The 26,277-nt window shown below is 52.4% G+C and overlaps 1 protein-coding gene across 8 annotated transcripts in view; it reads left to right on the top strand.

The window, feature by feature from the left end:
* PTPRO (protein tyrosine phosphatase receptor type O) overlaps positions 1 to 26,277 on the top strand; it is a 463,930-nt gene that overhangs the window by 371,766 nt on the left and 65,887 nt on the right. For all 8 annotated transcript variants that reach the window (XR_014473285.1, XM_083180720.1, XM_083180719.1 and 5 more), the window contains one exon: positions 11,462 to 11,584. Coding sequence is in view for 7 of the 8 variants with exons in the window: in XM_083180720.1 (XP_083036846.1) it covers positions 11,462 to 11,584 (123 nt within the window). In the remaining variant the exon portion in view is untranslated. The remainder of the gene's footprint in view (positions 1 to 11,461; positions 11,585 to 26,277) is intronic.

Below are 26,277 nucleotides of genomic sequence, written 5' to 3'. Positions count from 1 at the left end.
AATGCCATGTGACCTGTGCCCAATGCCGGCTGATCTGCGCCCAATGCCGTGTGACCTGCGCCCAATGCTGTGTGACCTGCGCCCAATGCAGCGTGATCTGCGTCCAATGCCGTGTGACCTGCGCCCAATGCCGTGTGACCTGCGCCCAATGCCATGTGACCTGTGCCCAATGCCGGCTGATCTGCGCCCAATGCCGTGTGACCTGCGCCCAATGCCGTGTGACCTGCGCCCAATGCCGTGTGACCTGCGCCCAATGCCGCGTGACCTGCGCCCAATGCAGCGTGATCTGCGTCCAATGCCGTGTGACCTGCGCCCAATGCCGTGTGACCTGCGCCCAATGCCATGTGACCTGCACCCAATGACGTCTGATCTGCGTCCAATGCCGTGTGACCTGCGCCCAATGCCGTGTGACCTGCGCCCAATGCCGTGTGACCTGCGCCCAATGCCGTGTGACCTGCGCCCAATGCCGTGTGACCTGCGCCCAATGCCGTGTGACCTGCGCCCAATGCCGTCTGACCTGCGCCCAATGACGTCTGACCTGCGCCCAATGCCGTGTGACCTGCGCCCAATGCCGCGTGACCTGCGCCCAATGCCGCGTGACCTGCGCCCAATGCCGCGTGACCTGCGCCCAATGCCGCGTGACCTGCGCCCAATGCCGCGTGACCTGCGCCCAATGCCGCGTGACCTGCGCCCAATGCCGCGTGACCTGCGCCCAATGCCGCGTGACCTGCGCCCAATGCCGCGTGACCTGCGCCCAATGCCGCGTGACCTGCGCCCAATGCCGTGTGACCTGCGCCCAATGCCGGCTGATCTGCGCCCAATGCCGTGTGACCTGCGCCCAATGCCGTGTGACCTGCGCCCAATGCCGCGTGACCTGCGCCCAATGCCGCGTGACCTGCGCCCAATGCCGTGTGACCTGCGCCCAATGCCGCGTGACCTGCGCCCAATGCCGTGTGACCTGCGCCCAATGACGTCTGATCTGCGTCCAATGCCGTGTGACCTGCGCCCAATGCCGTGTGACCTGCGCCCAATGCCGTGTGACCTGCGCCCAATGCCGTGTGACCTGCGCCCAATGCCGTGTGACCTGCGCCCAATGCCGTGTGACCTGCGCCCAATGCCGTGTGACCTGCGCCCAATGCCGTGTGACCTGCGCCCAATGCCGTGTGACCTGCGCCCAATGCCGCGTGACCTGCGCCCAATGCCGCGTGACCTGCGCCCAATGCCGCGTGACCTGCGCCCAATGCCGCGTGACCTGCGCCCAATGCCGCGTGACCTGCGCCCAATGCCGCGTGACCTGCGCCCAATGCCGCGTGACCTGCGCCCAATGCCGCGTGACCTGCGCCCAATGCCATGTGACCTGCGTCCAATGCCGTGTGACCTGCGTCCAATGCCGTGTGACCTGCGCCCAATGCCGTGTGACCTGCGCCCAATGCCGTGTGACCTGCGCCCAATGCCGTGTGACCTGCGCCCAATGCCGTGTGACCTGCGCCCAATGCCGTGTGACCTGCGCCCAATGACGGCTGATCTGCGCCCAATGCCGTGTGACCTGCGCCCAATGCAGCTTGATCTGCGTCCAATGCCGTCTGATCTGCGCCCAATGCCATGTGACCTGCGCCCAATTATGTCTGATCTGCGCCCAATGCCATGTGACCTGCGCCCAATGCCGTGTGACCTGCGCCCAATGCCGTGTGACCTGCGCCCAATGCCATGTGACCTGCGCCCAATTATGTCTGATCTGCACCCAATGCCATATGACCTGCGCCCAATGCCGTGTGACCTGCGCCCAATGCCGTGTGACCTGCGCCCATTGCCGTGTTACCTGCGCCCAATGACATCTGATCTGCGTCTCCGCTTTGGCTCATTATTTTTATGTCATTTTCTGTGAGCTTTCCGAGATTCTGTTTCTGGTATGGGACTCGCTGGTGGCCTCCTGTGGTGAGCCTGTGCTATTGCAACTGTATTCTGTGTGATTGTCGCTTAATGAACTCTTTACTTTATGTCTCAGCTGCAGTCATTTGTGCTTCAGGAGGCCTGTGCTTCTCTCTGACTGGTGCTTGCTCCTGTTATATTCTCAGCAGGCGCAGACCCTGATGCCGGTTCTAGCTCCAACTCCTGGGACTAGATTCCAGCTTCGTGTTCACAGCTTGTTGCTCGCTGCTTCCAGCAGTCCATTTCAGCTGGTAGTCACTTGCCCTCCTGTTTTCTCCTGTGTCCTGCAGCAGCAGTTTGGATGCTCTTGCTCCAGGAATTGGCGCAGGTCTGCGCTACCTATTGGTTTTATTTCTCACCCACGCCGGGTGTTATCCTGGGTATTGCAAGTACCCGTCTCTTTGTGTCGTTTGCTGTGTCTTGTTGTGTGGTGTTATATTGTGCTTTTGCGTGGCGTCTTTTCTTACCCTTATGACTAGATCGTCCTTGGTTTTGTAGCAGTCCCTACTTCAGTTACAAAACTTCTAAGCCCAAACTTCCCTGGTCCTCTCTGAGGTTATTGGGGCTCTATCTGCTCCAAATGAGACCCTAGTTCATAAGTTGTCAGCCAGCAAGTCTTCAGACCAGGAGGTCCAGAAGTTGCATAGAAGTTTTCTACAGCTGAATCTCTCTCAGGAGGAGCTGCAATGGCATAAAGCAGTGGTTCCCAAACTGTGGGCCTTATTTTGGTTCATTCTTTCTGACAAAATCCTTCTTAGATGGGCAAAACCATGTGCACTGCAGGTGGGGCAGATGTTACTTGTGCAGAGAGAATTAGATTTGGGTGGGGTTTTACTTCAAAGTGAGATCTATATTGCAGTGTAAAAATAACGCAGCCAGTATTTACCCTGCACAGAAACAAAATTACTCACCCAAATCTAATTCTCTCTGCACATGTTACATCTGCCCCCCCCCCTGCAGTGCACATGGTTTTGTCCATCTAAGAAGGATTTTGTCAGAAAGAATGAACCAAAATAAGGCCCTGTGTGCCTCAGAGCACTTGCAAGGGTGCCCTGGGATAGTAGTCTAGGTCCAATTCATTTTATTTATGGTCAATGTTATAGGGAAAATCAGTGCTTTCAATCATACAATATGTGAACAAACCAAAGTGAATCCTGTCCCTCACAACATAACTGGACTTAAGGATCACATATAAACACAATTTATTTAATTTAATTTATATATTTTTAAGTAGTCAATAAGAAACTTTTGGCCTAGGGGTGCCACGAAAAAATTTCTGATACACCAGCGTGCCGTGATTTCAAAAAGTTTGGGAACCCCTGGCATAGAGTCTTCAATCTGTGTGTTTATTGTGGGGGTTCAGGCCATTATCTCTAGATTTGTAAATTGCGAAAATCTGGTGGTGGTGACAAGTTTTTTTCTCCAGCCAAGATGAGCCAGTGTGTAAGATCTGTGCCTGCCCCTACTGTGGTTGAGAAACTTGCCCTTACACCACCCATACAAAGCACTCTTACCTATAATCGGGGTCCTAGGATTAGGGAGGCCCATTGTGGTTTCTGGAAGCGGAGTCGGCATGAAAAGCCGGCGGTCGGAATCCCAGCGTTCAAAATCCCGATTCAGTCATCCCGAATGCCGAAATCCCGACAAGGGGGGGACGTAGATCGCCCCCCCTTACGGGCTCACTGCACTCGCCACTCAGCAGGCCCGGTGCCTCGCTACGCTTGGCACACTAATTTATTCTCCCTCCGAGGGTGTCGTGGACACCCACGGGGGGCGAAAGTGTCAGAATTTCGCCGTTCCGGATTCCGGCGTCGGGATTTAAACTGCATCCCCTGGAAGCGGATGTTTCTACTAAGATTTCTGAAAGACATTAGATGCTGAATTCCCAGCAAGGGAAATCAATGTTATTTCTATGTTAGAGTTACTAACCCCAGTAGGGGAGTCTCAGGCTATCACCCCAGGAGGGGTCTTGTGTGGCTTGGCCCCAGAGTGAGTCCCAGAAGCCGTTACCCCAGAAGGGGACTCAAGTGGCGTTACCCCCGGTGTAGGTTTTGTGTGCTCCACCCCTGGAGGGGGTTCTGTCTGCTCCACCCCTGGAGGGGGTTCTGTCTGCTCCACCCCTGGAGGGGGTCCTGTCTGCTCCACCCCTGGAGGGGGTTCTGTCTGCTCCACCCCTGGAGGGGGTTCTGTCTGCTCCACCCCAGTTGGGGGTTCTGTCTGCTCCACCCCAGTAGGGGGTTCTGTCTGCTCCACCCCAGTAGGGGATTCTGTGTGCTCCACCCCAGTAGGGGATTCTGTGTGCTCCACCCCAGTAGGGGATTCTGTGTGCTCCACCCCAGTAGGGGGTTCTGTGTGCTCCACCCAGTAGGGGATTCTGTGTGCTCCACCCCAGGAGGGGGTTCTGTGTGCTCCACCCCAGGAGGGGGTTCTGTGTGCTCCACCCCAGGAGGGGGTTCTGTGTGCTCCACCCCAGGAGGGGGTTCTGTGTGCTCCACCCCAGGAGGGTGTTCTGTCTGCTCCACCCCAGTAGGGGGTTCTGTCTGCTCCACCGCATTAGGGGGTTCTGTGTGCTCCACCCCAGTAGGGGGTTCTGTGTGCTCCACCCCAGTAGGGGGTTCTGTGTGCTCCACCCCAGGAGGGGTTTCTGTCTGCTCCAACCCTGGAGGGGTTTCTGTCTGCTCCACCCCTGGAGGGGTTTCTGTCTGCTCCACCCCAGGAGGGGGTTCTGTCTGCTCTGCCCTGACTGGGGGTTCTGTCTGTTGAGGCCCCAGGAGGGGGTTCTGTCTGTTCTGAACCCTGAGGGGGGCTCAGTCTGACCAGCCCCAGAGAGGGGCTCAGTCTGACCAGCCCCAGAGAGGGGCTCAGTCTGACCAGCCCCAGAGAGGGGCTCAGTCTGACCAGCCCCAGAGAGGGGCTCAGTCTGACCAGCCCCAGAGAGGGGCTCAGTCTGTCCGGCCCCAGGAGGGGGGGGCTCAGTCTGTCCGACCCCAGGAGGGGGGGGCTCAGTCTGTCCGACCCCAGGAGGGGGGGGGCTCAGTCTGTCCGACCCCAGGAGGGGGGGGCTCAGTCTGTCCGACCCCAGGAGGGGGGGCTCAGTCTGTCCGACCCCAGGAGGGGGGGGGGCTCAGTCTGTCCGACCCCAGGAGGGGGGGGGCTCAGTCTGTCCGACCCCAGGAGGGGGGGGCTCAGTCTGTCCGACCCCAGGAGGGGATGCTCAGTCTGTCCGGCCCCAGTAGGGGAGGCTCAGTCTGTCCAGCCCCAGAGAGGGGCTCAGTCTGACCAGCCCCAGAGAGGGGCTCAGTCTGACCAGCCCCAGAGAGGGGCTCAGTCTGACCAGCCCCAGAGAGGGGCTCAGTCTGACCAGCCCCAGAGAGGGGCTCAGTCTGACCAGCCCCAGAGAGGGGCTCAGTCTGTCCGGCCCCAGGAGGGGGGGGCTCAGTCTGTCCGACCCCAGGAGGGGGGGGGCTCAGTCTGTCCGACCCCAGGAGGGGGGGGGCTCAGTCTGTCCGACCCCAGGAGGGGGGGGCTCAGTCTGTCCGACCCCAGGAGGGTGGGTTCAGTCTGTCCGGCCCCAGTAGGGGATGCTCAGTCTGTCCGGCCCCAGTAGGGGAGGCTCAGTCTGTCCGGCCCCAGGAGGGGAGGGTCAGTCTGTCCGGCCCCAGGAGGGGGGGCTCAGTCTGTCCAACCCCAGGAGGGGGGGGCTCAGTCTGTCCGACGCCAGGAGGGGGGACTCAGTCTGTCCGACCCCAGGAGGGGGGGGGGGGCTCAGTCTGTCCGACCCCAGGAGGGGGGGGCTCAGTCTGTCCGACCCCAGGAGGGGGGGCTCAGTCTGTCCGACCCCAGGAGGGGGGGGGGGCTCAGTTGTCCAACCCCAGGAGGGTGGGGCTCAGTCTGTCCGACCCCAGGAGGGTGGGGCTCAGTCTGTCTGACCCCAGGAGGGGGGGGGCTCAGTCTGTCTGACCCCAGGAGGGGGGGGGCTCAGTCTGTCCGACCCCAGGAGGGTGGGTTCAGTCTGTCCGGCCCCAGTAGGGGATGCTCAGTCTGTCCGGCCCCAGTAGGGGAGGCTCAGTCTGTCCGGCCCCAGGAGGGGGGCTCAGTCTGTCCGGCCCCAGGAGGGTGGGCTCAGTCTGTCCGACCCCAGGAGGGGGGGCTCAGTCTGTCCGACCCCAGGAGGGGGGGGCTCAGTCTGTCTGACCCCAGGAGGGGGGGGGGGCTCAGTCTGTCCGACCCCAGGAGGGGTCGGAGTGAAGCACTAGCAATGGACTGAGCGCTCCCAGCATACTTATACCCACTGCTTGGCCATGATTTGCCAGGCAGGTATGACAGGGAGATCACTCCAAGCAGGATTGGACAAGAAGGGCATGTGACTGGGAAAACATGGCAGCCCCCATGTCAGACTATGGCGGGAAAGACTGTTTGTACTTGCCATGCTTGTGGCCGGGAGAAATGGCGGCAGACAGGGAGATTGCCGAGCACTGGACACTGTCTCTGTGCGCCGCGCAGCCGCAGACTCAGCAGCGCTGAGAGGACGGCGCACAGCACCCAGGATGCCGGCTGCATCGGGACTTGAAACGCAAGCTGAGCCTGTGCAGACACTTAGCCGGTAAGAGAGCCTGCTTCAACACTCGGATCGTGACACTTATCTTTTGCCTTCACCCAGCTTGTCACAGTCTTGTGTCCTGTGGCCACCGTCAAAGAAAGGGGGGGGGGGAGCACTGTTACAAGCTGTAGTCATAGCTTGTGTTTGTTTTGCCTGGTTTTTGCTACTGTTTCCTTTCCAGGATTCTGTTTCTGGTATCGGACTCACTGGTGGCCTCCTGTGATGAGTCTGTGCTATTGCAGCTCTATTATGTGTGGCACAAGGCTGTTGTTTCTTTAGGGCTCAGTTGCAGTCATTTTATTGGTGCTTGCTCCTGTTATATACTCAGCAGACGCAGACCCTGTGCTGTTTATAGCTTTAGCTCCTGTGGTTAGCTTCCAGCTTCTGGTTCCCAGCTTCTGGTTCCCAGCTTCCGGTTACCAGCTTCCGGTTACCAGCTTCCGGTTACCAGCTTCTTGTTCCCAGCTTCCGGTTCCCAGCTTCTTGTTCCCAGCTTCCGGTTCCCAGCTTCTTGTTCCCAGCTTCCGGTTACCAGCTTCTTGTTCCCAGCTTTTCAAAGCCACTTTAGTGGTAGTCACTTGCCCTCCTGTTTTCTCCTGTGTCCTGCAGCAGCAGTTTGGATGCTCTTGCTCCAGGAATTGCCGCAGGTCTGCGCTACCTATTGGTTTATTGCTCATTCACGCAGGGTGTAATCCTGGGTATTGCAAGTACCCGTCTCTTTGTGTCCTTTGCTGTGTCTTGTTGTGTGGTGTTGTGCTTTTGCGCGGCGTCTTTTCTTATGCTTAGGACTAGTTTGTCCTTGGTTTGCGACAAAGTCGCTTATATGTTTTGTTCAATCATTTCCCTGGAATTGGCTCAGGAGCTGTTAGTGTTTCTCCCAGTCAGGCCCCTGTTAGTCACTCTCACCTTTTGACTGTCTCTGAAGGATCTCCAGTACATTGTCCAACCATAAGACCTGGTTGCACCATTGCATACTTAATTTGCCCCTTCAAACATGGCTTGAAGCTTTAACCATCTGCAGGAACTGACCATTCAACCAACAGAGGCAGGGTAGGGTTTGCTGTGGCCATCCTAAACAGCGGTCTCAGCTGTGGGGTAACACCCAAAAACCATAACAGTCATATGATCTGTGCCCAATTCCAAATGATCTGAGTGGTAAAGAATATGTGTTACTGTGCTGTGCTTGAGCAGCTCCGTACATTGGGGTGAACATGCTTGCCTGTAAGGAAAAAAAAGGAATGTTTTTTTTTAACAGAGTGACCGCTTGAAACACGTTGGATGCAAAAGACGGGAGCGTCAATCCGACATCTGAAAACACGCTACCCAAACTTCCAACTTCTCAAGCTGGATGCGGCAGTCGGGAGACACAAACTAATAACTTTTGACAGTGCTACACGGACCCTGCTCAAGTGTAGGTTGCTGTCCACATTGCCCAATTCCCAGTGCACACTGCTCCCCTACCAACACAGCTACTCATAGAAGGGCTGTAATCATTATCAATACATAAAGCTTATTAACCCATTCCCCTTTTTTCTTTACAGGCAAGCACATTCATTATTTACATACCCTCCAACAATTCCAACTAAAATATCGGTACAGGCCAGGGGGTGAGGCCATATATGGAGGGTGTGGCCATTTGTAAAGGGGCCATGGTCCGTGAGCCCCAGCCTCTGTGTCCTCCCACCCCCCGGTCCCCGTTTACCTGGATCCCCTGACTTGGGGGGTCATGTTGAGGTGCGCGGGGTCAGGGCTCCAATCCGCCCGTCCAGCAAGATGAGCAGGTCCCGCTGCAAGAGGGGCGAGGGCGCTTGGAGGGTAGAGCGGATTTGCACACGCCGCCCCCCACAGCGGGGTTTTCCGGCGGTGTCATGGTGCGCCTGGGTCCGGGTGTCAGTTTCTGGCAGACGAAATCCGGGGTCTTGTGGAGGTGAAATCCAGGGTCATGGGATGGTGCACGCCCGGGTGTCGCCAATCAGAGTCTCTCTCTGAGCAGGGGGAGGCGGGTCTGCCCACGTCCCACCGCTGTGCACCCTGGGAGATGTAGTCCTGGCCAGCCGCTCCCCCGCACTCCCTGGGGAGCAGTGAACTACATCTCCCAGAGTCCTTCAGCGAGGGAGTTTAAAAAAATCGGTACAATTTATATTAGCCGGTACAGACTGTTAAAAAACGGTACAGTACCGGCTAAAATGGTACAGTTGGAGGGTATGTATTTTTTGCACTCATTATTTTAAAACCACAAGCACCCATTTAATTTTATATAAGCTACAGTATATGATCTGCGCCCAATGCGGTGGGCCTTGCGCCCAATGCAGCGTAACCTGCAATGGAACTGATCTAACTTATCATGATTCCTAATTTACAAGATTTACAGATGAGGCAGGAAAATATCCCGTAGATATTTTCTGTCTATAGTTGGTGGCCATGTGTATTGCAGTAGAGGCTTGAAGAGAGAGAGAGGGGTCATATTGGGCAGATGTTAGAGCCATGGAGGGGGATGGGGCGGATGTGAGAGTCATTGAGGGAGGCAGGGAGGATGTGAGAAAAGAGAGAGGGATGGAGCGGATGTGAGAGCGAGGGAAGGGGCTGATGTGGGAGCGAGAGGATGTGAGAGAGAGTGGGATGGGGCAAATGTGAGAATGAGAGGAGGGACGGGGCGGATGTGAGAGCAAGAGGGAGGTACTGGGGGGATGTGAGAGGGAGGGAAGAGACGGGTGTGAGAGTAAGAGGACGGAAGGGACCGGGTGGATGTGAGAGACAAGATGGGTGTCAGAGCAAGAGGGAGGGAGGGATGGGGCAGATGTGACAGTGAGAGGGAGGGAATGGGAGGATGAGAGCAGTGGGGGCAGGGGAGGATGAGAGGGAGGGATGGGGCGGATGAGAGAGGAAGAGGGATGGGGCAAATGAGAGAGGGAGAGGAAGGGACAGGGCTCATATGAGAGCGATAGGGAGGGACTGGGCATATGTAAGAATGAGGGACGAGAAGGGTATGACAGCGAGAGGGAGGAAGCGAGAGAGGGAGGGACAGGGGACGGTGAGAGAGGGAGGGATGGGGCGGATGTGAGAGGGAAGAGAGGGAAGGACAGGGGAGGATGAGAGAGGGAGAGGAAGGGACAGAGAAGGGTATTACAGCAAGAGGGAGGAAGTGAGAGAGGGAGGGACAGGGGAGGATAAGAGAGGGAGGGATGGGGCATATGTAAGAATGAGGGACGAGAAGGGTATGACAGTGAGAGGGAGGAAGTGAGAGAGGGAAGGACAGGGGAGGATGAGAGAGGGAGGGATGGGGCGGATGTGAGAGGGAAGAGAGGGAGGGACAGGGGAGGATGAGAGAGGGAGGGACAGGGGAGGATGAGAGAGGGAGGGATGGGGCGGATGTGAGAGGGAAGAGAGGGAAGGACAGGGGAGGATGAGAGAGGGAGAGCCTTGCTCTGGCCAATTAGAAATGCAAATTTTGTACACTGATTTAATGCCATCGATGTCTGCTTCCCCCTGCCGCTACTGCTACCCCCGCTGCCCGCACCTCTTCCAGCCTGCTCATCAAACTTGTAATGATGAGCAGGCTGACACTGAGCAGCAGTGACCGGCAGTGCATACAGCCTGATCCGCTGTCCTATCACACCTGTCTCGGTGAGAGGGCTTACATCCCCATTGTATTTCAATGGGCTTTTCAGCATCTTTTATCCCTGCAGCTTAGCCCTGCCACCCGCTACCTTCCACACAGTGTCCCACCTGTATTAATAAATTATAAAATAAAATACAAAATATCTATTACACAGTATATGTGTTCTAAATATCATCTTTGTATACAGTATACTTTGCCTCACCTGACAGCTATTGACAGATTCCTGTTTGTAAATTTAGGTCAGATATTTCACGAGAGTTGATTGGACACCGGAGATAGTGGCTCCCCCTTGTGGCTTGGTTTGGTTTTATGTTATTTAGGTAAACAATAGAAATCCGGCATCTGGGATGTATTCCGTTCCCTCCTTTCTGTCTAAGCCACTTCTCCAGGTGCTTTTCTGAGGCTAAAATAACAATCATTGGGTCCATAACCAAAGGTTTAGATGCTTCTCTCTAATCCTTCAGTGCATAAGATATCTGTGCTACCCCTCCTGTCCACTGTCCACCACCCCTCCTTGCCCAAGGATGTCTGACAGAACCTGATTGACAAAGGGACACCAGACACATTGGACCTTGGACACAGTACAAACTTCTCTACAGCAATGAGGGAGATGCATCTCCTAGATATACAGAGACACCGAATGCTGAATAAGCACTGAGGTTGACATAAACCACAGAAGGGTGCCTGCAGGCTGCACTTGCTAGCTGTCACATGTCATGTTAATGAGGATGGGCACAAGGCCTATCAGAGCAAGGGGGAGGGCTTAGAAGGGTTAGGAGTGATCACGAGCTAGTGTGATCTGCCTCTGTCTCGAGAAGCCCCACCCACCCTTCCCTATTTTTCTTCTTCGGCGGCGGTAAAGAACGGTCATCTCTAATAGATCTGTGTGTATGTAGATAGTGGGTGCACTCTCCCTTGACATCGATTGTCATGGGCCATGCTTCTGCATGGGGGATGGCCGTACCATCTGCCCGGGTGGTTGTGTAGGGAGAGTGATCACCAGCGATGTGTATGCATGATGATGTTTAACCCCCACTTTCCTAAAATGACCGTTCTTTGGTGCCGCCACCATTTATAGTTATATATAGTTAATTGTCAAAATAAATTTTGACATTCTTTTGAAACGCCAGCACTTGTGTCTGTGTCTTTATTTTAGGATGAGCTATTAGATAAGTTAAGGTTAAGTTACTGTATGGTTTTATGTGACGGTGTTAGAGTGTGGGCCTGGGGATACCCGATGGTGAGTTTATGTGCAGTGTGTAGTATTATTGTATTGTAAAACCAACTTCATTAACTCATTCTTCCCACTGCAGATAAAATGTGACCATTATTGGCCATTTACCACAGAGCCTGTCACCTATGGAGACATTACGGTGGAGATGGTGTCAGAGGATGAACAACCTGACTGGGCTTTCAGAGTATTTTGCATCTCATTTGTGAGTACAGTATTCGGGAAAAACTGATTGTCTGTTATTTCCATTTAACACTTCAAATTCAATTACATTTATCGCACAAAAAAGAGACCCTCAGGATCCATAAGAGAAAATGTATAAAAATGACAATAGTTACTGTGGGAGACAGCAGGGGGGCTTCTGCTTTCCATCCCCCGCCCCGGGACAGGAGACAGCTGCCGGGTGTCGGCACCTATGCAATCAATGGACCAGTGAAGTCACCATTGTGCGACTGCACATGTACAAACACTCTGGTTCTATGGACTGCACCGACTGCAGCCTATAGAAGCTGGCTAGGGCTGTGCGGTAAGACAAGGAGCGTCAGTCTACAGGAAGCCAGCTGTCTGCCTATCGCAGCCTAGACTGGCAGTCCAGGGGGGGGAGGAAACACCTCCCAATCGAATCGCCATAGTGTCTGTGATTGACTGATAGGACTGTCAATAGAAAATCACTGTCAGTCACAGCACAGTCTCGCTGACGCTCTGCTAGGTGGTGGATGTTAGTTAGTGGGGTGCAAACCTGCAGCCCATAGTTAAAATCCCCCATTGGAGGGGGATATGTATTAAGCTTTGGGGAGTAATAAAGTGGAGAGAGATAAAGTACCATCCAATCAGCTCCTAACTACCATGTTGCAGGCCATAGGCGGGATGGTCAAAAATGAAAATGTGGTAAAAACCCCGTTATTGGGGCTTGTACCGCATCTTTGTATGCTCTAATCCCCTTCCATCGGGGCAGCGATACCCTATAGAAGCCTCTGCGCTGAGTGAGGGATCCCTCGGTTCCGCCATCACTCTGCGCTGAGTGAGGGATCCCTCGGTTCCGCCATCACCAGGGGCGGGCTGGGCCGGGGGGCAGAGTGCCATATGCCCCCCGGGCCGCTTACCCACCCACTGGCTGCGGGCCGTGCTGCGGCTGGATCAGCTTCTCCAGCCCTCCTGCACTGGCCGCGGCTTACAGAACACGGCCGCGGCTACAGGAAAATGGCCGCCGGCCCCCTGCACTGAGGACATGTTCTCAGTGCAGGAGGCCGGCGGCCATTTTCCTGTAGCCGCGGCCGTGTTCTGGAAGCCGCGGCCAGCGCAGGAGGGCTGGAGAAGCTGATCCAGCCGCAGCACGGCCCGCAGCTAGCGAGTGGGTAAGCGCTCTCCCCCCCCCCCCTCCCTCACCCCAGCATATGTGTTTCTGTCACTGTGGGGGGCATATCTGGCACTGTGTGGGGGCATAGCTGGCACTGTGTGGGGGCATATCTGGCACTGTGTGGGGGCATATCTGGCACTGTGTGGGGGCATATCTGGCACTGTGTGGGGGCATATGTGTATCTGGCACTGTGGGGGGCATATCTGGCACTGTGGGGGCATATATGTATTTGGCACTGTGGGGGCATATGTGTATCTGGCACAGTGGGGCATATGTGTATTTGGCACTGTGGGGGCATATGTGTATCTGGCACTGTGGGGGCATATGTGTATCTGGCACTCTGGGGGCATATGTGTATCTGGCACTGTGGGGCATATGTGTATTTGGCACTGTGGGGGCATATCTGGCACTGTGGGGGCATATGTGTATCTGGCACTGTGGGGGCATATGTGTATTTGGCACTGTGGGGACATATGTGTATCTGGCACTGTGGGGGCATATGTGTATCTGGCACTGTGGGGGCATATGTGTATCTGGCACTGTGGGGGCATATGTGTATCTGGCACTGTGGGGACATATGTGTATCTGGCACTGTGGGGGCATATGTGTCTGGCACTGTGGGGGCATATGGGTATTTGGCACTGTGGGGGCATATGTGTCTCTGGCACTGTGGGGGCATATGTGTCTCTGGCACTGTGGGGGCATATGTGTCTCTGGCACTGTGGGGGCATATCTGGCACTGTGGGGGCATATGTGTCTTTGGCACTGTGGGGGAATATGTGTCTCTGGCACTGAGGGGGCATATGTGTCTCTGGCACTGTGGGGGCATATGTGTCTCTGGCACTGTGGGGGAATATGTGTCTCTGGCACTGTGGGGGCATATGTGTCTCTGGCACTCTGGGGGCATATGTGTCTCTGGCACTCTGGGGGCATATGTGTCTCTGGCACTCTGGGGGCATATGTGTCTCTGGCACTCTGGGGGCATATGTGTCTCTGGCACTCTGGGGGCATATCTGGCACTGTGGAGGAATATGCGTATTTGGCACTGTGGCAGAATATCTGGCACTGTGGCGGCATTTGTGTCTGGCACTGTGGGGGCATATGTGTATTTGGTACTGTGGCGGAATATCTTGCACTGTGGGGGCATATCTGGCACTGTGGACATCACATTGTGCGGTGTAATGGGCATCATGGTATGGGGCGTAATGGACATTACGGTGTGGGGAGCATTGGGTAATTGCCATCACAGTATGGGGTGTAATGGGCATCAAGGTGTGCAGCATAATGTGTAATTAGCATCACAGTGTGCGGTGTATTGAGTAATTAGCATCGCAGTGTTTGGGCGTAATGTGTAACTGGCATCATGGTGTTCAGCATAATGTGTAATTGGCATTACGGCATGTGGCTTTATGTGTAATGGGTATTACAAGGTTCGCTAAAATGTGCAATCTGCAGGTACACAATACAATCATGGTACAGGCAACGCCCCTTATGATAGGCCACGCCCCTAATTTTTCGGCGCGCCTGCGGCGCGCAAAAGCATTCCTTCCGACGGTGACTTGGCTGATTATGGGCCAGTGCTCTGGACTTGCCCCCTAGGCTAAAAGTTGCCAGCCAGCCCCTGGCCATCACTCTGCGCTGAGTGAGGGATCCCTCGGTTCCGCCATCACTCTGCGCTGAGTGAGGGATCCCTCGGTTCCGCCATCACTCTGCGCTGAGTGAGGGATCCCTCGGTTCCGCCATCACTCTGCGCTGAGTGAGGGATCCTTCGGTTCCGCCATCACTCTGCGCTGAGTGAGGGATCCCTTGGTTCCGCCATCACTCTGCGCTGTGAGGGATCCCTCGGTTCCGCCATCACTCTGCGCTGAGTGAGGGATCCCTCGGTTCCGCCATCACTCTGCGCTGAGTGAGGGATCCCTCGGTTCCGCCATCACTCTGCGCTGAGTGAGGGATCCCTCGGTTCCGCCATCACTCTGCGCTGAGTGAGGGATCCCTCGGTTCCGCCATCACTCTGCGCTGAGTGAGGGATCCCTCGGTTCCGCCATCACTCTGCGCTGAGTGAGGGATCCCTCGGTTCCGCCATCACTCTGCGCTGAGTGAGGGATCCCTCGGTTCCGCCATCACTCTGCGCTGAGTGAGGGATCCCTCGGTTCCGCCATCACTCTGCGCTGAGTGAGGGATCCCTCGGTTCCGCCATCACTCTGCGCTGAGTGAGGGATCCCTCGGCTCCGCCATCACTCTGCGCTGAGTGAGGGATCCCTCGGCTCCGCCATCACTCTGCGCTGAGTGAGGGATCCCTCGGCTCCGCCATCACTCTGCGCTGAGTGAGGGATCCCTCGGCTCCGCCATCACTCTGCGCTGAGTGAGGGATCCCTCGGCTCCGCCATCACTCTGCGCTGAGTGAGGGATCCCTCGGCTCCGCCATCACTCTGCGCTGAGTGAGGGATCCCTCGGCTCCGCCATCACTCTGCGCTGAGTGAGGGATCCCTCGGTTCCGCCATCACTCTGCGCTGAGTGAGGGATCCCTCGGTTCCGCCATCACTCTGCGCTGAGTGAGGGATCCCTCGGTTCCGCCATCACTCTGCGCTGAGTGAGGGATCCCTCGGTTCCGCCATCACTCTGCGCTGAGTGAGGGATCCCTCGGCTCCGCCATCACTCTGCGCTGAGTGAGGGATCCCTCGGCTCCGCCATCACTCTGCGCTGAGTGAGGGATCCCTCGGCTCCGCCATCACTCTGCGCTGAGTGAGGGATCCCTCGGCTCCGCCATCACTCTGCGCTGAGTGAGGGATCCCTCGGCTCCGCCATCACTCTGCGCTGAGTGAGGGATCCCTCGGTTCCGCCATCACTCTGCGCTGAGTGAGGGATCCCTCGGTTCCGCCATCACTCTGCGCTGAGTGAGGGATCCCTCGGTTCCGCCATCACTCTGCGCTGAGGTGAGGGATCCCTCGGTTCCGCCATCACTCTGCGCTGAGTGAGGGATCCCTCGGTTCCGCCATCACTCTGGGCTGAGTGAGGGATCCCTCGGTTCCGCCATCACTCTGCGCTGAGTGAGGGATCCCTCGGTTCCGCCATCACTCTGCGCTGAGTGAGGGATCCCTCGGTTCCGCCATCACTCTGCGCATGCTCAGAGGGACTCCCGGTTCTCAGACCTGGAAGTCCAGCCACAGAGCCGCATCTTCTCAGAAGAGCTAATCACATATGTTAGAGATAAGTGACAGGAGCTGATTGGTTGTACTCTATCTCTCTCTCCGCTTTATATGTCTCTAAGGTTTGATACATCTCCCAATATACTGGAAATAATGGCAAGCTTTTATGGTTCATTATACTTTGAGGAAAAGGGGTATTGCACGACGGAGCCATTTCATTGTTCCTATTATTGCTGCCCATTAGCCATGGAAGACTCCTGAGGTGCGGTGAGGTGCGCCGCGGTGTCTGTGAGCGCCCTAATACCCTACCCAGGACTTTATGGGATTGTACCCATCTATCTGGGCAGAGTCTTGCTGGCTCTTAATTATGCATGAAATCAACAAGTCTTTATTATATTAACAGTAAAAGTGCTGATACCTCCTGTGAATAGTAACATAGCAATTAAGGCTGAAAAAAGACGTAAATCCATCGAATTCAACCTATCTGACATGTAACTACTGACGTGAGTCAGTCATAGCTATAGGATTCCCTTAGTGGCTGCATCCAGTTTTGATTTAAATTCATTATCAGTAGTTACTGTAACCACCCCACCGGCAATGAGTTCCAGAATGTTACTGCTCTAATGGTGAAGAATCCTCTTCTTAATTCTGTACAGAATTTATTTTCCTCGAGCCTCAGTACATGGTGCGTGTCCTAAGTATAGGCCTGCTAGTGACCAATCATCTCCCAGTTCCATATAATTCCTGTGGCCGGAGACCCCGACACACGTAAATAATGGCGGCCAAAGCACTGAAGGGGTTAACCCTCTGTGCTGCGACACCAGCTTGGACATGGGGCGCTTGGCGCCAAATTCAAAAAATGTTTTATTCACATGGTGTATGGGTGCCGTGGCCCCCGGTCTCCCTCTGGCAACCCTGGCGCTGTCCAGCTGTAACCCCCATCCTCCAGTGGAAAGGAAATGTGGAATGGCCGAGCGGTGTGCTGAGAGACGCTGCAGCCGGGATGCTGTCCCAGGCTGCAGCGCTACAGAAGCGGCGGTGCGCTGGGAACTGCCACTGCCAAAAGTCCAAGCACCTCAGATTGAAGCCGGCTCCCCAGCGCAGCCAGTCCAGTGTTAAGGAGCCCAGCTGCAGGGTTCAAGTGAGCCCAGAGCTGGGCAAAATGGGTTAAATAAAGATATTTTAAATGTATTAATATATTTGAAGCACTGAGCTGGGACTGAAGGTCCGCAGTGGGAGTTGAAGCCTGCTTCTGGGACTGCACCATATATTTTGTATATTGTATTGAGGAATGCATTCTAAACTTAAAATGCACTTTCTACATTTCTGGAGGAGGGAATTTAGCAGTCTTTGTGCTGAGGAAATGAGATGCTGCTAAACAGCCCTTTTCCTGGCAGAATGTCTGTGAGCGGCCACTGCACAGCAGGTAGGCTTTGTGTCTGTAGTTCCTGTGTAAAGGTGTTAGTAGTACATCACATGTGATGTGTCACGGAATCCAGGCTTTCCTGTCCATTTGGTAAATATTCTAAGGAAATTGGATTGAACCCTTTGACATGTAATCTGGATCTATTTATGACAGGAAAATGTTCCAATTGATATATGAATGTAAATGTCCCAGGCATGTACACCTCCTACACAATGCTGATTAGGTGGGGAGAACAGGGTGGAATTTCCCCCTGTGGAATGCTGTGTGGATTTTGGATAAAAAGTTTTGCCTGTAAAGTTTTACTTCTGCCTGACTTCAATGCTGTAACATCATCTGTAAGCTGTGCCTCCTAGGGATAGGAGAGGGCTCTTTTAAGAGCTTATATTTGAGCAAATAAACCATCTATTGCCTAAAGTTGACCACTTTGTTCTTGCTGCAATAATTCCGCAATACCACCGCAATAATACGGAATTATTGCAATAATATTGCAATAATTCCGTTCTCCAGCTGTTCTGGGTACAAGGGTCCAGCGTCCTCCCAGTTCCTCTCTGCCAGCTACTGAAGCAGAGGTCTGGTCCGTGACCAGCGGGGAACCAACCGACTCCAGTCAGGGGGGGTGTCAGCAGCGTGTCGACGCACACGCTCCAGCAGGTAGTACTCAGGTGCCAGCGTTTGGGCTTAAGGAGGTAACGGTGGCTCCAAGCATCACCTAATTAGGAGCCTGGTAATGGCCGCAATATCCCCGCCCACTGCGTAGTGGGCGGAGTCAGTAACAGGCGGTTGCTGATGGTAACAGGGAATCCCCTATTGGCCAGGTCCTGTGAGACCAGGAACCGCCATCTGTGGACTCGAAGGATTCATATTTAAAATTATAGCCAAAAAATACTTATACACGGACACAAAAGGCCCACGTTTAACCCAAAATAGAACTTTCCATTAGAACACATTTTGGCTGCTGATTTTGACTTACAACCCGTTATCATGAAAACCCACCTGCATCCACTCGCATGCTGGGTTCTGTAGGATTCCTGACACTCCGACCGGCTGGAAGAAATCCGGCAAGAACCTGAAGGTGATCAGCAGGTTGTGCAGTGGCTGTGGAGGCTGCGCAGGACTTGCCTTTTTAGGGGTATTTGACCCTAAACACATTTTCTTTCTGTATGACCTTGTCAGACTGGGCCTAGACCCAAAGGCAGCACAGCCGTGCTCACTCTCCTGCATACACTTCTGGCTGAACTGCAGTTTCTGTCCCTGGCAGAGTTCTTGGGGTCTCACAGTCCACCCTCTCCCAGTATATGACTTAGAGGCATCTATATGGGGATGTAAACGTCCAGCGCCATACATCCCAACACGACCCTCTCCAAGAGGGACACAATGCTCTATTCCTGGACTTCCTCCTAATTTATGATTGCCATCACCTGTGTGGAAACACCTTTGTTAACACTTAACCTGTTCAAAGCAGGTGATGGCAATCATAAATTAAGGGGAAGTCCAGAAACAGGGCATTGTGTCCTCCTGGAGAGGGGCATGCTGGGAGGTATGCAGTGCCTATCTGTTTCTCTAGTCAGGAGTCTCTGTGGCATGCTGTCAGGGTGCTTTCAATGACATTGCTGTTATGCCCAATATTCTAAGTGTGATAGGTTGCACACACATACAGCTGAGACCACTTAGGGGGAGGCCAGACCTCTAACTCGCAGACTTCATGCACACGCTACTAAAGGGTGGCTGCTGGGTACGTCACTATATCATAAACATCCTAGAATCGATGTGCAGGGGCAAACGCAGGATTTTCAGAAGGGGGTTTCCAGAGGGGCGGAGCAAAGCACGGAGATGGACACTTAGGTGACCCAGTATATGCCGGGTCAGTTAAAGTATTATAGATAGACCAAATTAATATAAATAATAATAATAAATATATATATATATATACATACATACATACATACATACATACATACATACATACATACATACACATAATGACATGGAGCACCCATATTAATATCATCATTAAAAAAGCCCATCAGCGTATGTATTTTCTGAGGAAACTGCGCTTGGCTGGTATGAGTGAGAGGACTTTGGTGAACTTTTACTCATGCGTGATTGAGAGTGTTCTTACTTACGGCATTGTTGCATGGTTTGGCCCATGCTCAGCAGCCGACCGGAAGTCCCTTCAGAGGGTCGTGTCAAATGCAGGTAAAGCAGTAGGAGTTGTTTTGCCGAGTTTACATGACATCTTTAAGAAGCGGCTTCATTCTAAAACTAATAATATTTTGAGAGATCCGACCCACCCAAATAATGATTTCTTTTCCTTGCTTCCCTCAAATAGGCGTTATCGTTCAGTTCTATGTAAAACTAAACGATATAGGGAGAGCTTTTTTCCAGTGGCTGTTCGCACTTTAAATATTTTAAATACTCAGGGTTAAAAATACCGTGATCTATGTATGAATCCTGTAGTCATATGTACTGTTTTTTTAATACCTTTGCTTGTATATCTGTATTGTTCACAAATTATTTTTGTTTAATGTTCATTGTATGTGGACATTTTATGATAAATAAAGATTCTATTCTATTCTATATATACAGGGGCATCAACAGCAGTGTAGACCCCTGGGCATAGCAATGTATTGGGGCGCCTACCGATCCTCCAGCGGTAGGGGTGGGGGAAGCTTTGATGTCCTGCGGGTGGTAGGGGGGTATTATATCAACCGCTCAGCATGTAGGGCCTGGATCAGTAATTTCCACTAATTACCCCTTTACTGCACAGATGGTGGGAGAAGGGGGCATTGGGTTGAATGAAGGGGCCCTGATACATAACTTCCAGGGTGGTAGAGGAATACGCAGAGGAAGGGTGTATAGTGGAGTGGGCTTATTATTCATAATTTTCTGGTGGGAGGACAGCTTGCTTGACTGCAGATATCTCCAGTTCCCAGAAATAGATTTCTTAGATTTTAATGGAATTACAAACTAGAGAATCCCACCTACCAAATGGTACTGGGGACTAGGGGATCATAGTTCAGGAGACAGAGCAATCTGCCCACAAGTATATAATACTACATACCAGGTGTGTGGAGCTGGAGCAGTAACCAGCTGCTGGAAGGCTGATATCACTGGTTCTCGGAACAGTAGTGACAAGCTACTAGTGTTTTTCAAAGGGGGAGAGTCTCAGCTTTTGGAATATACCCTCAGGAAAACTCTAAGTCAGACAGAACCTGAAATATCTGACTGGGACAGCAATTAACAGGCTTGGATGGGGACCACTGCTTTGAAGCTTTAGCATCTAAATTTAGATGTCCCCTTCTTAGCAGTTTCCAGGCAGTCTGGATTTAGACGCTTTAGCGTCTAAATTTTAGCGTGTGCCGGGGTGCAGGGAGTCTGGATTTAGACGTCTAAATTTTAGCGTGTGCCGGGGTGTCTAGTTTAGAAGCCCCGTACGTTAGCGGTGTGCCGGGGTGTCCAGTTTACATGCCCCCGTTGTCAGCAGTGCGCAGGACTGCCTATTTCACTGTGGAACTACAAGTACCACAGTGACCTGTCAGCTGCCCAGCGCTACGCTGATAACGTAGCTTACATATGGAAAGCAGCCACGCAGTAGGCTGGGAACAGCTAGAGCGGCACGCGCACAGTTAAACAGAGCGTCTGGCAGGCTGCCAAGTTTCTGAGAAAGACTGTGCGCGCGGCAGCGGTGTGAAACTACACAAGTACCGGGTAGATCGTCTTATTGTCGACAGTTATGGAGAAATCAGGATGGTAACTGCTCCTGGCTGAAGGGAATATAATTAATTCAGTCTTGGAAATGTTAAGTTTGAGGTAGCAAGAAGACATCCAAGATGAGATGGCAGAGAGACATTCAGAGACTCGGCCCAAAACCACTGGTGACAACTCTGGGGCTGATAGGTAGATTTGAGTATCATCCGCATACAAGTGATAGTGGAATCTGAAAGAGCTGATTAGTTTGCCAAGCGAGGAAGTATAGATTGAGAAAAGCAGAGGACCTAAAACTGAGCCTTGTGGAACTCCAACTGACAGAGGTAGTGAAGAGGAAGTAGAGTCAGAGAAGCGAACAGTGAAAGAGCGATTAGATAGGTAAGATGTGAACCAGGAAAGGGCTTTATCATTTAGACCTAGGGAGTGTAGTGTTTGTATGTATGAGGAGCAGGGGTGCCGAGAGAGGGGGGGAGCAGGTACAATTTACCCGGGCCTGTCAGGGGGGCCCTGGTCTGGACACACAGGTTTTTTTTTATTTGGTGGCAAGTACCCCCAACATGACCCATTCCATTAGGTACAAAATGCTCTGTTCCTGGACTTCCCTGCCAGTGGTAGTTACAGAGGTTGGACTCCCGCACAGTCCAAAATTCAAAGAGGGGCAGTCACATCAACTGCTAGTGAGTCCAGGACAGTGATGCTTAGGGTGGCAGTATATGTGACCCCCCCCTTTTGAATATTGGACTGTGCTGCAGGCTCACATCTGTAATTGCCACTGGCAGGGAAGTCCAGGAACAGAACATTTTGTACCTAATGAAATGGGCCATGTTGGAGGGTATGTGTAAATCCTTTGCAAAGAGCATGTAACCCCTGGCAGAGCATGTTAACCCCTGGCAGAGCATGTAAATCAGGGCAGACAGGTTAATCCCTGGCACAGAATGTTAACCCCTGGCAGAGCATGTTAACCCCTGGTAGAGCATGTTAACTTCTTAATATGCAATGAGCATTACGGTGTGTGGCATAACGTGTAATGAGCATTATGGCATGTGGTATAATATGTAATGGGTGTGTGACATGTCTAATAGACATTACAGTGTCAATTTTTGTACGTGTATCCACCTTGGAAGCAGTGGCGTAACACCGGGTCCGCAGACTGTGCGGGGATCTCTGTCCGTGGGGGCCCCAGGAAGTTGTTGTAACGGGGCCCAGGATTTCTCTTGGCGGCCCTGATGAGGAGAGAGTGGTCAACAGTGTCAAAAGCAGCAGAGGGATCTAGAACAATGAATAGTGAGTAATGGCCATTAAACTTGGTGGTTATAAGATCATTCATCACTTTAGTCAGTGCTGTCTCAGTGGAGTGTTGGGAATGAAAAGCTGACTGAGGTTGGTCCAATAAGTTGTGGGAGTTAAGAAAGTGTGTGAGGCGAGAGTTCTCTCAAGCAGCTTGGGGAGGCATGGGGGCTGTGAGATAGGACGGTAGTTAGAGAGAGCGTTAGTGTCAGATTTGTGGGCCTTATTCAGATCTGAGCTCAGTACAAATTTGTTCGGCAAATGGGCAAAACCATGTGCACTGCAGGGGGGCAGATTTGTGTGAGTTATTTTGTTTCTGAGCAGGGTAAATACTGGCTGCATTATTTTTACACTGCAATTTAGATTTCAGTTTCAGCACACCCCACCCAACTTTAACTCTTTTTGGACAGGTTACATCTGCCCCACCTTCACATGGTTTTGCCCATTTTCCAAACAAATTTGTACTGAGCTCAGATCTGAATAAGGCCCTGTGTTTTTATCAGAATGGGAGTAATCACTGCATGTTTGAACAGAGATGGAAAGATACCAGTAGCAAGAGAGAGGTTGTAGATTTTAGTTAAGGTTGTGATGAGCACAGGAGAAAGAATTTTACTGACTTTTGAGGGTACAGGATCAGGAGGAGAGGTAGTAGAAGAGGAGGATGAGGAACATTTTGATACTTCTTCTTTTGTGAGATCAAATGAGGAAAAAGTGCCAGAGGGCTCAGGTAAGGAATGGAGTAGATCACTGGTTACAGAAGAGTACATCATCCCATACCGAATGTTATCAATCTTGTCCTTGTAGGAGGCAAGTTCTTGTGCACTGATGGTAGCCAGTGGGGGAGGAGGGGGAGGGTACAGAAGAGATTTAAATGTGTTAAAAAGTCGCTTAGGGTTGGTGGCATGAGAAGAGATGAGAGATTGGTAATAGGTTTGTTTGGCCGTGTCCAAAGCATTGCAGTAGAAATGGTAGCTAGTCTTATATGTGAGGAAGTCAGTCATATTATGAGATTTACGCCATTGGCGTTCTACTTTACTTGACTGATTTCGTAGTTGTCTTGTTGTTTTGGAGTGCCATGGTTGGCATCTAAGCCTACCTGGGGTGTAATGGGTAGCTGGGAGGTGGAAAGTTGTGGAAAATGAATAGCATTAGTATTTCTGCGTGTTAGAGTAGGCTTACATGATTTCAGTGTCAGTGAGCTTGGGGTAATGGAGGAGAGCGAGAGGGTAATGAGATTGTAATCAGAGAGAGGGAAGGGAGTGTTAGTGAAATCAGAGACTGAGCACCGCCTGGAACTAACAAGGCCAAGGCAGTGGCCTTTGTGAGGGTACGAGTTCCTCAATCACTCAGACACCGAGCAGATGAAACCAAAATATGGTTTATTTTTATCACAGCACACGAAAGTAGATGAAGACAGGAAAAAGAGTCAAATGTAGCATATAAACGTTATCGGGTAGCAGTCCAATGGCAGTCCTTGTAGCAGCAGTTCCAAAGCACAAAACTATCACTTAATCCACACAGCAGTGATAGCATATAAGTCCACACGATACCTAGACAGAGCATAACCTCTTAGTCCAGGACAGTCCATCCATTCTCTCTCTCTTCCTGCAAACACCAACTTACATCCCAAAGGCACCCCTCTCCCCCTCCCTCAGGAATTCTTAACCCTTCCTATGCTGGGTGCAGTTGTATGAATATAACAGGGTCTCCTATTACCTGTCCAGGGGCTGATTAACTCACTCCCTTCATCTGGCTTTGAAGCTTGTGTATGTGAGGGATTTCACACCTTCATGTAAACAGATCTCTTCTCTGGAGACTGACCCTGGTGTTATCCATCCTTAGCCTCTTGTTATTTGGGGGGGAAGTGTATGTCTCTGCCACTACCTGTTGTCTCTGTTACTAAACAGCCTATAAAGAGGTCCTTTGATCCCTGAACCAAAAACTATACACAAACTGAACAGATTCTAATCTAAGCATTTGGTCGCTTCTAGCCGGACCATTTGTCTCCACATACACAGTTACAATATTTAAGTAATACGCATTTGGGAAGACTGCCATAATTAACTTCATAGTCACAATTCCCTTATTCATGATACCATCACAGTTTACTAAGAACATTACCTGGAGGCAGTGACGTAACCACGGGCAAATGGTCTCAATGGTATAATACAGACATACATTTCTGGTGGGATTATACAGCCTAATAATATGTGATCTGGAACTACACACACATATAGGGGGAATATAGACATAAAGAGGGTACAGACGGACTAAAATAGTACATTAATTACTACACCTAATAAAATATCATAATTACAGTCTTACGGTCAGTTTGCTAACCTGACATTCCTTCCCCTACTATTTTAGTTCCTGTACCAAGTTGTTCTGGAACCAATAACAACCTGGAATAGCGGGATGCAGAGCCGAGAATCTGGGGTTTGGATATACCACCTGAGTCCCACAGGGTGACATCATACCAAACCCATCTTGTAAAAGGCGGCTGGTTTGCAGAACCAGCAAGGGCATGATTACAGTCTAAGTCATACATTGGAACTAACAAGGGCTGTAGCGATTCCTCTTCTTCGGATTCTGGGTACCCCCCCTCTGCAACATTGTAACCTACTAATACTTTTGCCTCGGGCACAATGGGGCAGGGACCACTTTCCACCTCCCCCTCTTGCCCAAGGAACAGGGGCCAAACAGCAGGCCAATATAGGGGCTCTGGCCCTGGCACTTCCACCACCCCGTCATGTCCTTCCTCCCCCAAACCCAAACTAGGGGCATGGCAAATTTCAGTCCAGCATTTGGTCTCAATGTCCAGGGCTGAGGAGGGACCCTCCATCACAAACAATTCCGCTGGTGGCTGCAGGACAGGCTGTGTCAGCTCTGTCCCCTTAAAAGCCAGATGCTCACCTGCAGCTACTTCTGCGCACACCTCCTTCTCCGCGATAGCCTCCTTCCCCAGCTGAGTATGCTGGGCAGCCCGAAACACGACGTCATCTGTGACTGGTGGGCTGGTGGCCTGGATGTTGTCGGATACTCCTCTAACCACGGCGATCTCTTCTTGGACGCAGTCCTCATAGATCCCCTGGCAGCAGGATAATAGCTCTGCATCTCCCACCTCAGCAAAAGGGAAGCAGTAGTGCAGCTCCTCCCTAAGATGGGGGAGAAGCAATTGCAAACGGTGCCTTTCATCACGCCCCCTGCGACACTGATCTTGCCATGCTGGGGTATCCAGGAGCCCCCGATCAATCGCCTCTTCCTCTGCCACCACGAAGCACTCCTCCAGACACTGCAATTGTTCCCACACACTCAACTGTGCACCGAAATGGAGGATCCAGGCTCGATAATCAGCAAATGCATTTGTAGGATCTCCCTGATCGTGCAGGATCTGCTGAAGGAGTTCCCCGCGAGTGCAGGATCGGATGGGTATACCTCGCAGCTGACCTTCTGCTATCAGCTCCTCCATACTCATTTCTTCAAGGGCAGTTAGGGGCCCCCCTGACAACGACCCTTCTCTTGCGGTAACAATTAATTCTGTGGCAGACCCCTCGGTTGTCTGCCCAGATTGCAGTAGCCCCCTTCTAGACCTTTCCTCTGGTTCTATCTGGGGCATCAATTTATTCTGGACTTGTCCTTCAGCCTCAGAATATTGTCCTCTTTGTAGCATCTGGGTAACTGTAGCAATCACTTCCTCTGTAAATTCTACAAACTCTGGCTCTCCTAGCAGATTCCAAGAAGTGGCCTCACCTTTACAGTGCAGGAATGCATCCCCCAGGTAACACACTTTGTCCTGTATGCTGGATACTCTCCACCCGCTGACCATCTGCTGAGCGTCTTCCCAGTACTTCCAGATATACTGCATTTTCCTGACAATAAATAACAGATCCGGCTTCCCAGCCTGCCGATACACTGAAGAACCTCCATCCCTGAGCTCCTCTGCTACAGGGGTCTTGAGGCATCGATTTTCTTTC

The sequence above is a fragment of the Crinia signifera genome, chromosome 4 (assembly GCF_055691185.1).
Source record: "Crinia signifera chromosome 4, ASM5569118v1, whole genome shotgun sequence".
In the NCBI taxonomy this organism is placed as follows: domain Eukaryota; kingdom Metazoa; phylum Chordata; class Amphibia; order Anura; family Myobatrachidae; genus Crinia; species Crinia signifera.
This window is presented reverse-complemented; position numbering and strand designations above follow the sequence as displayed.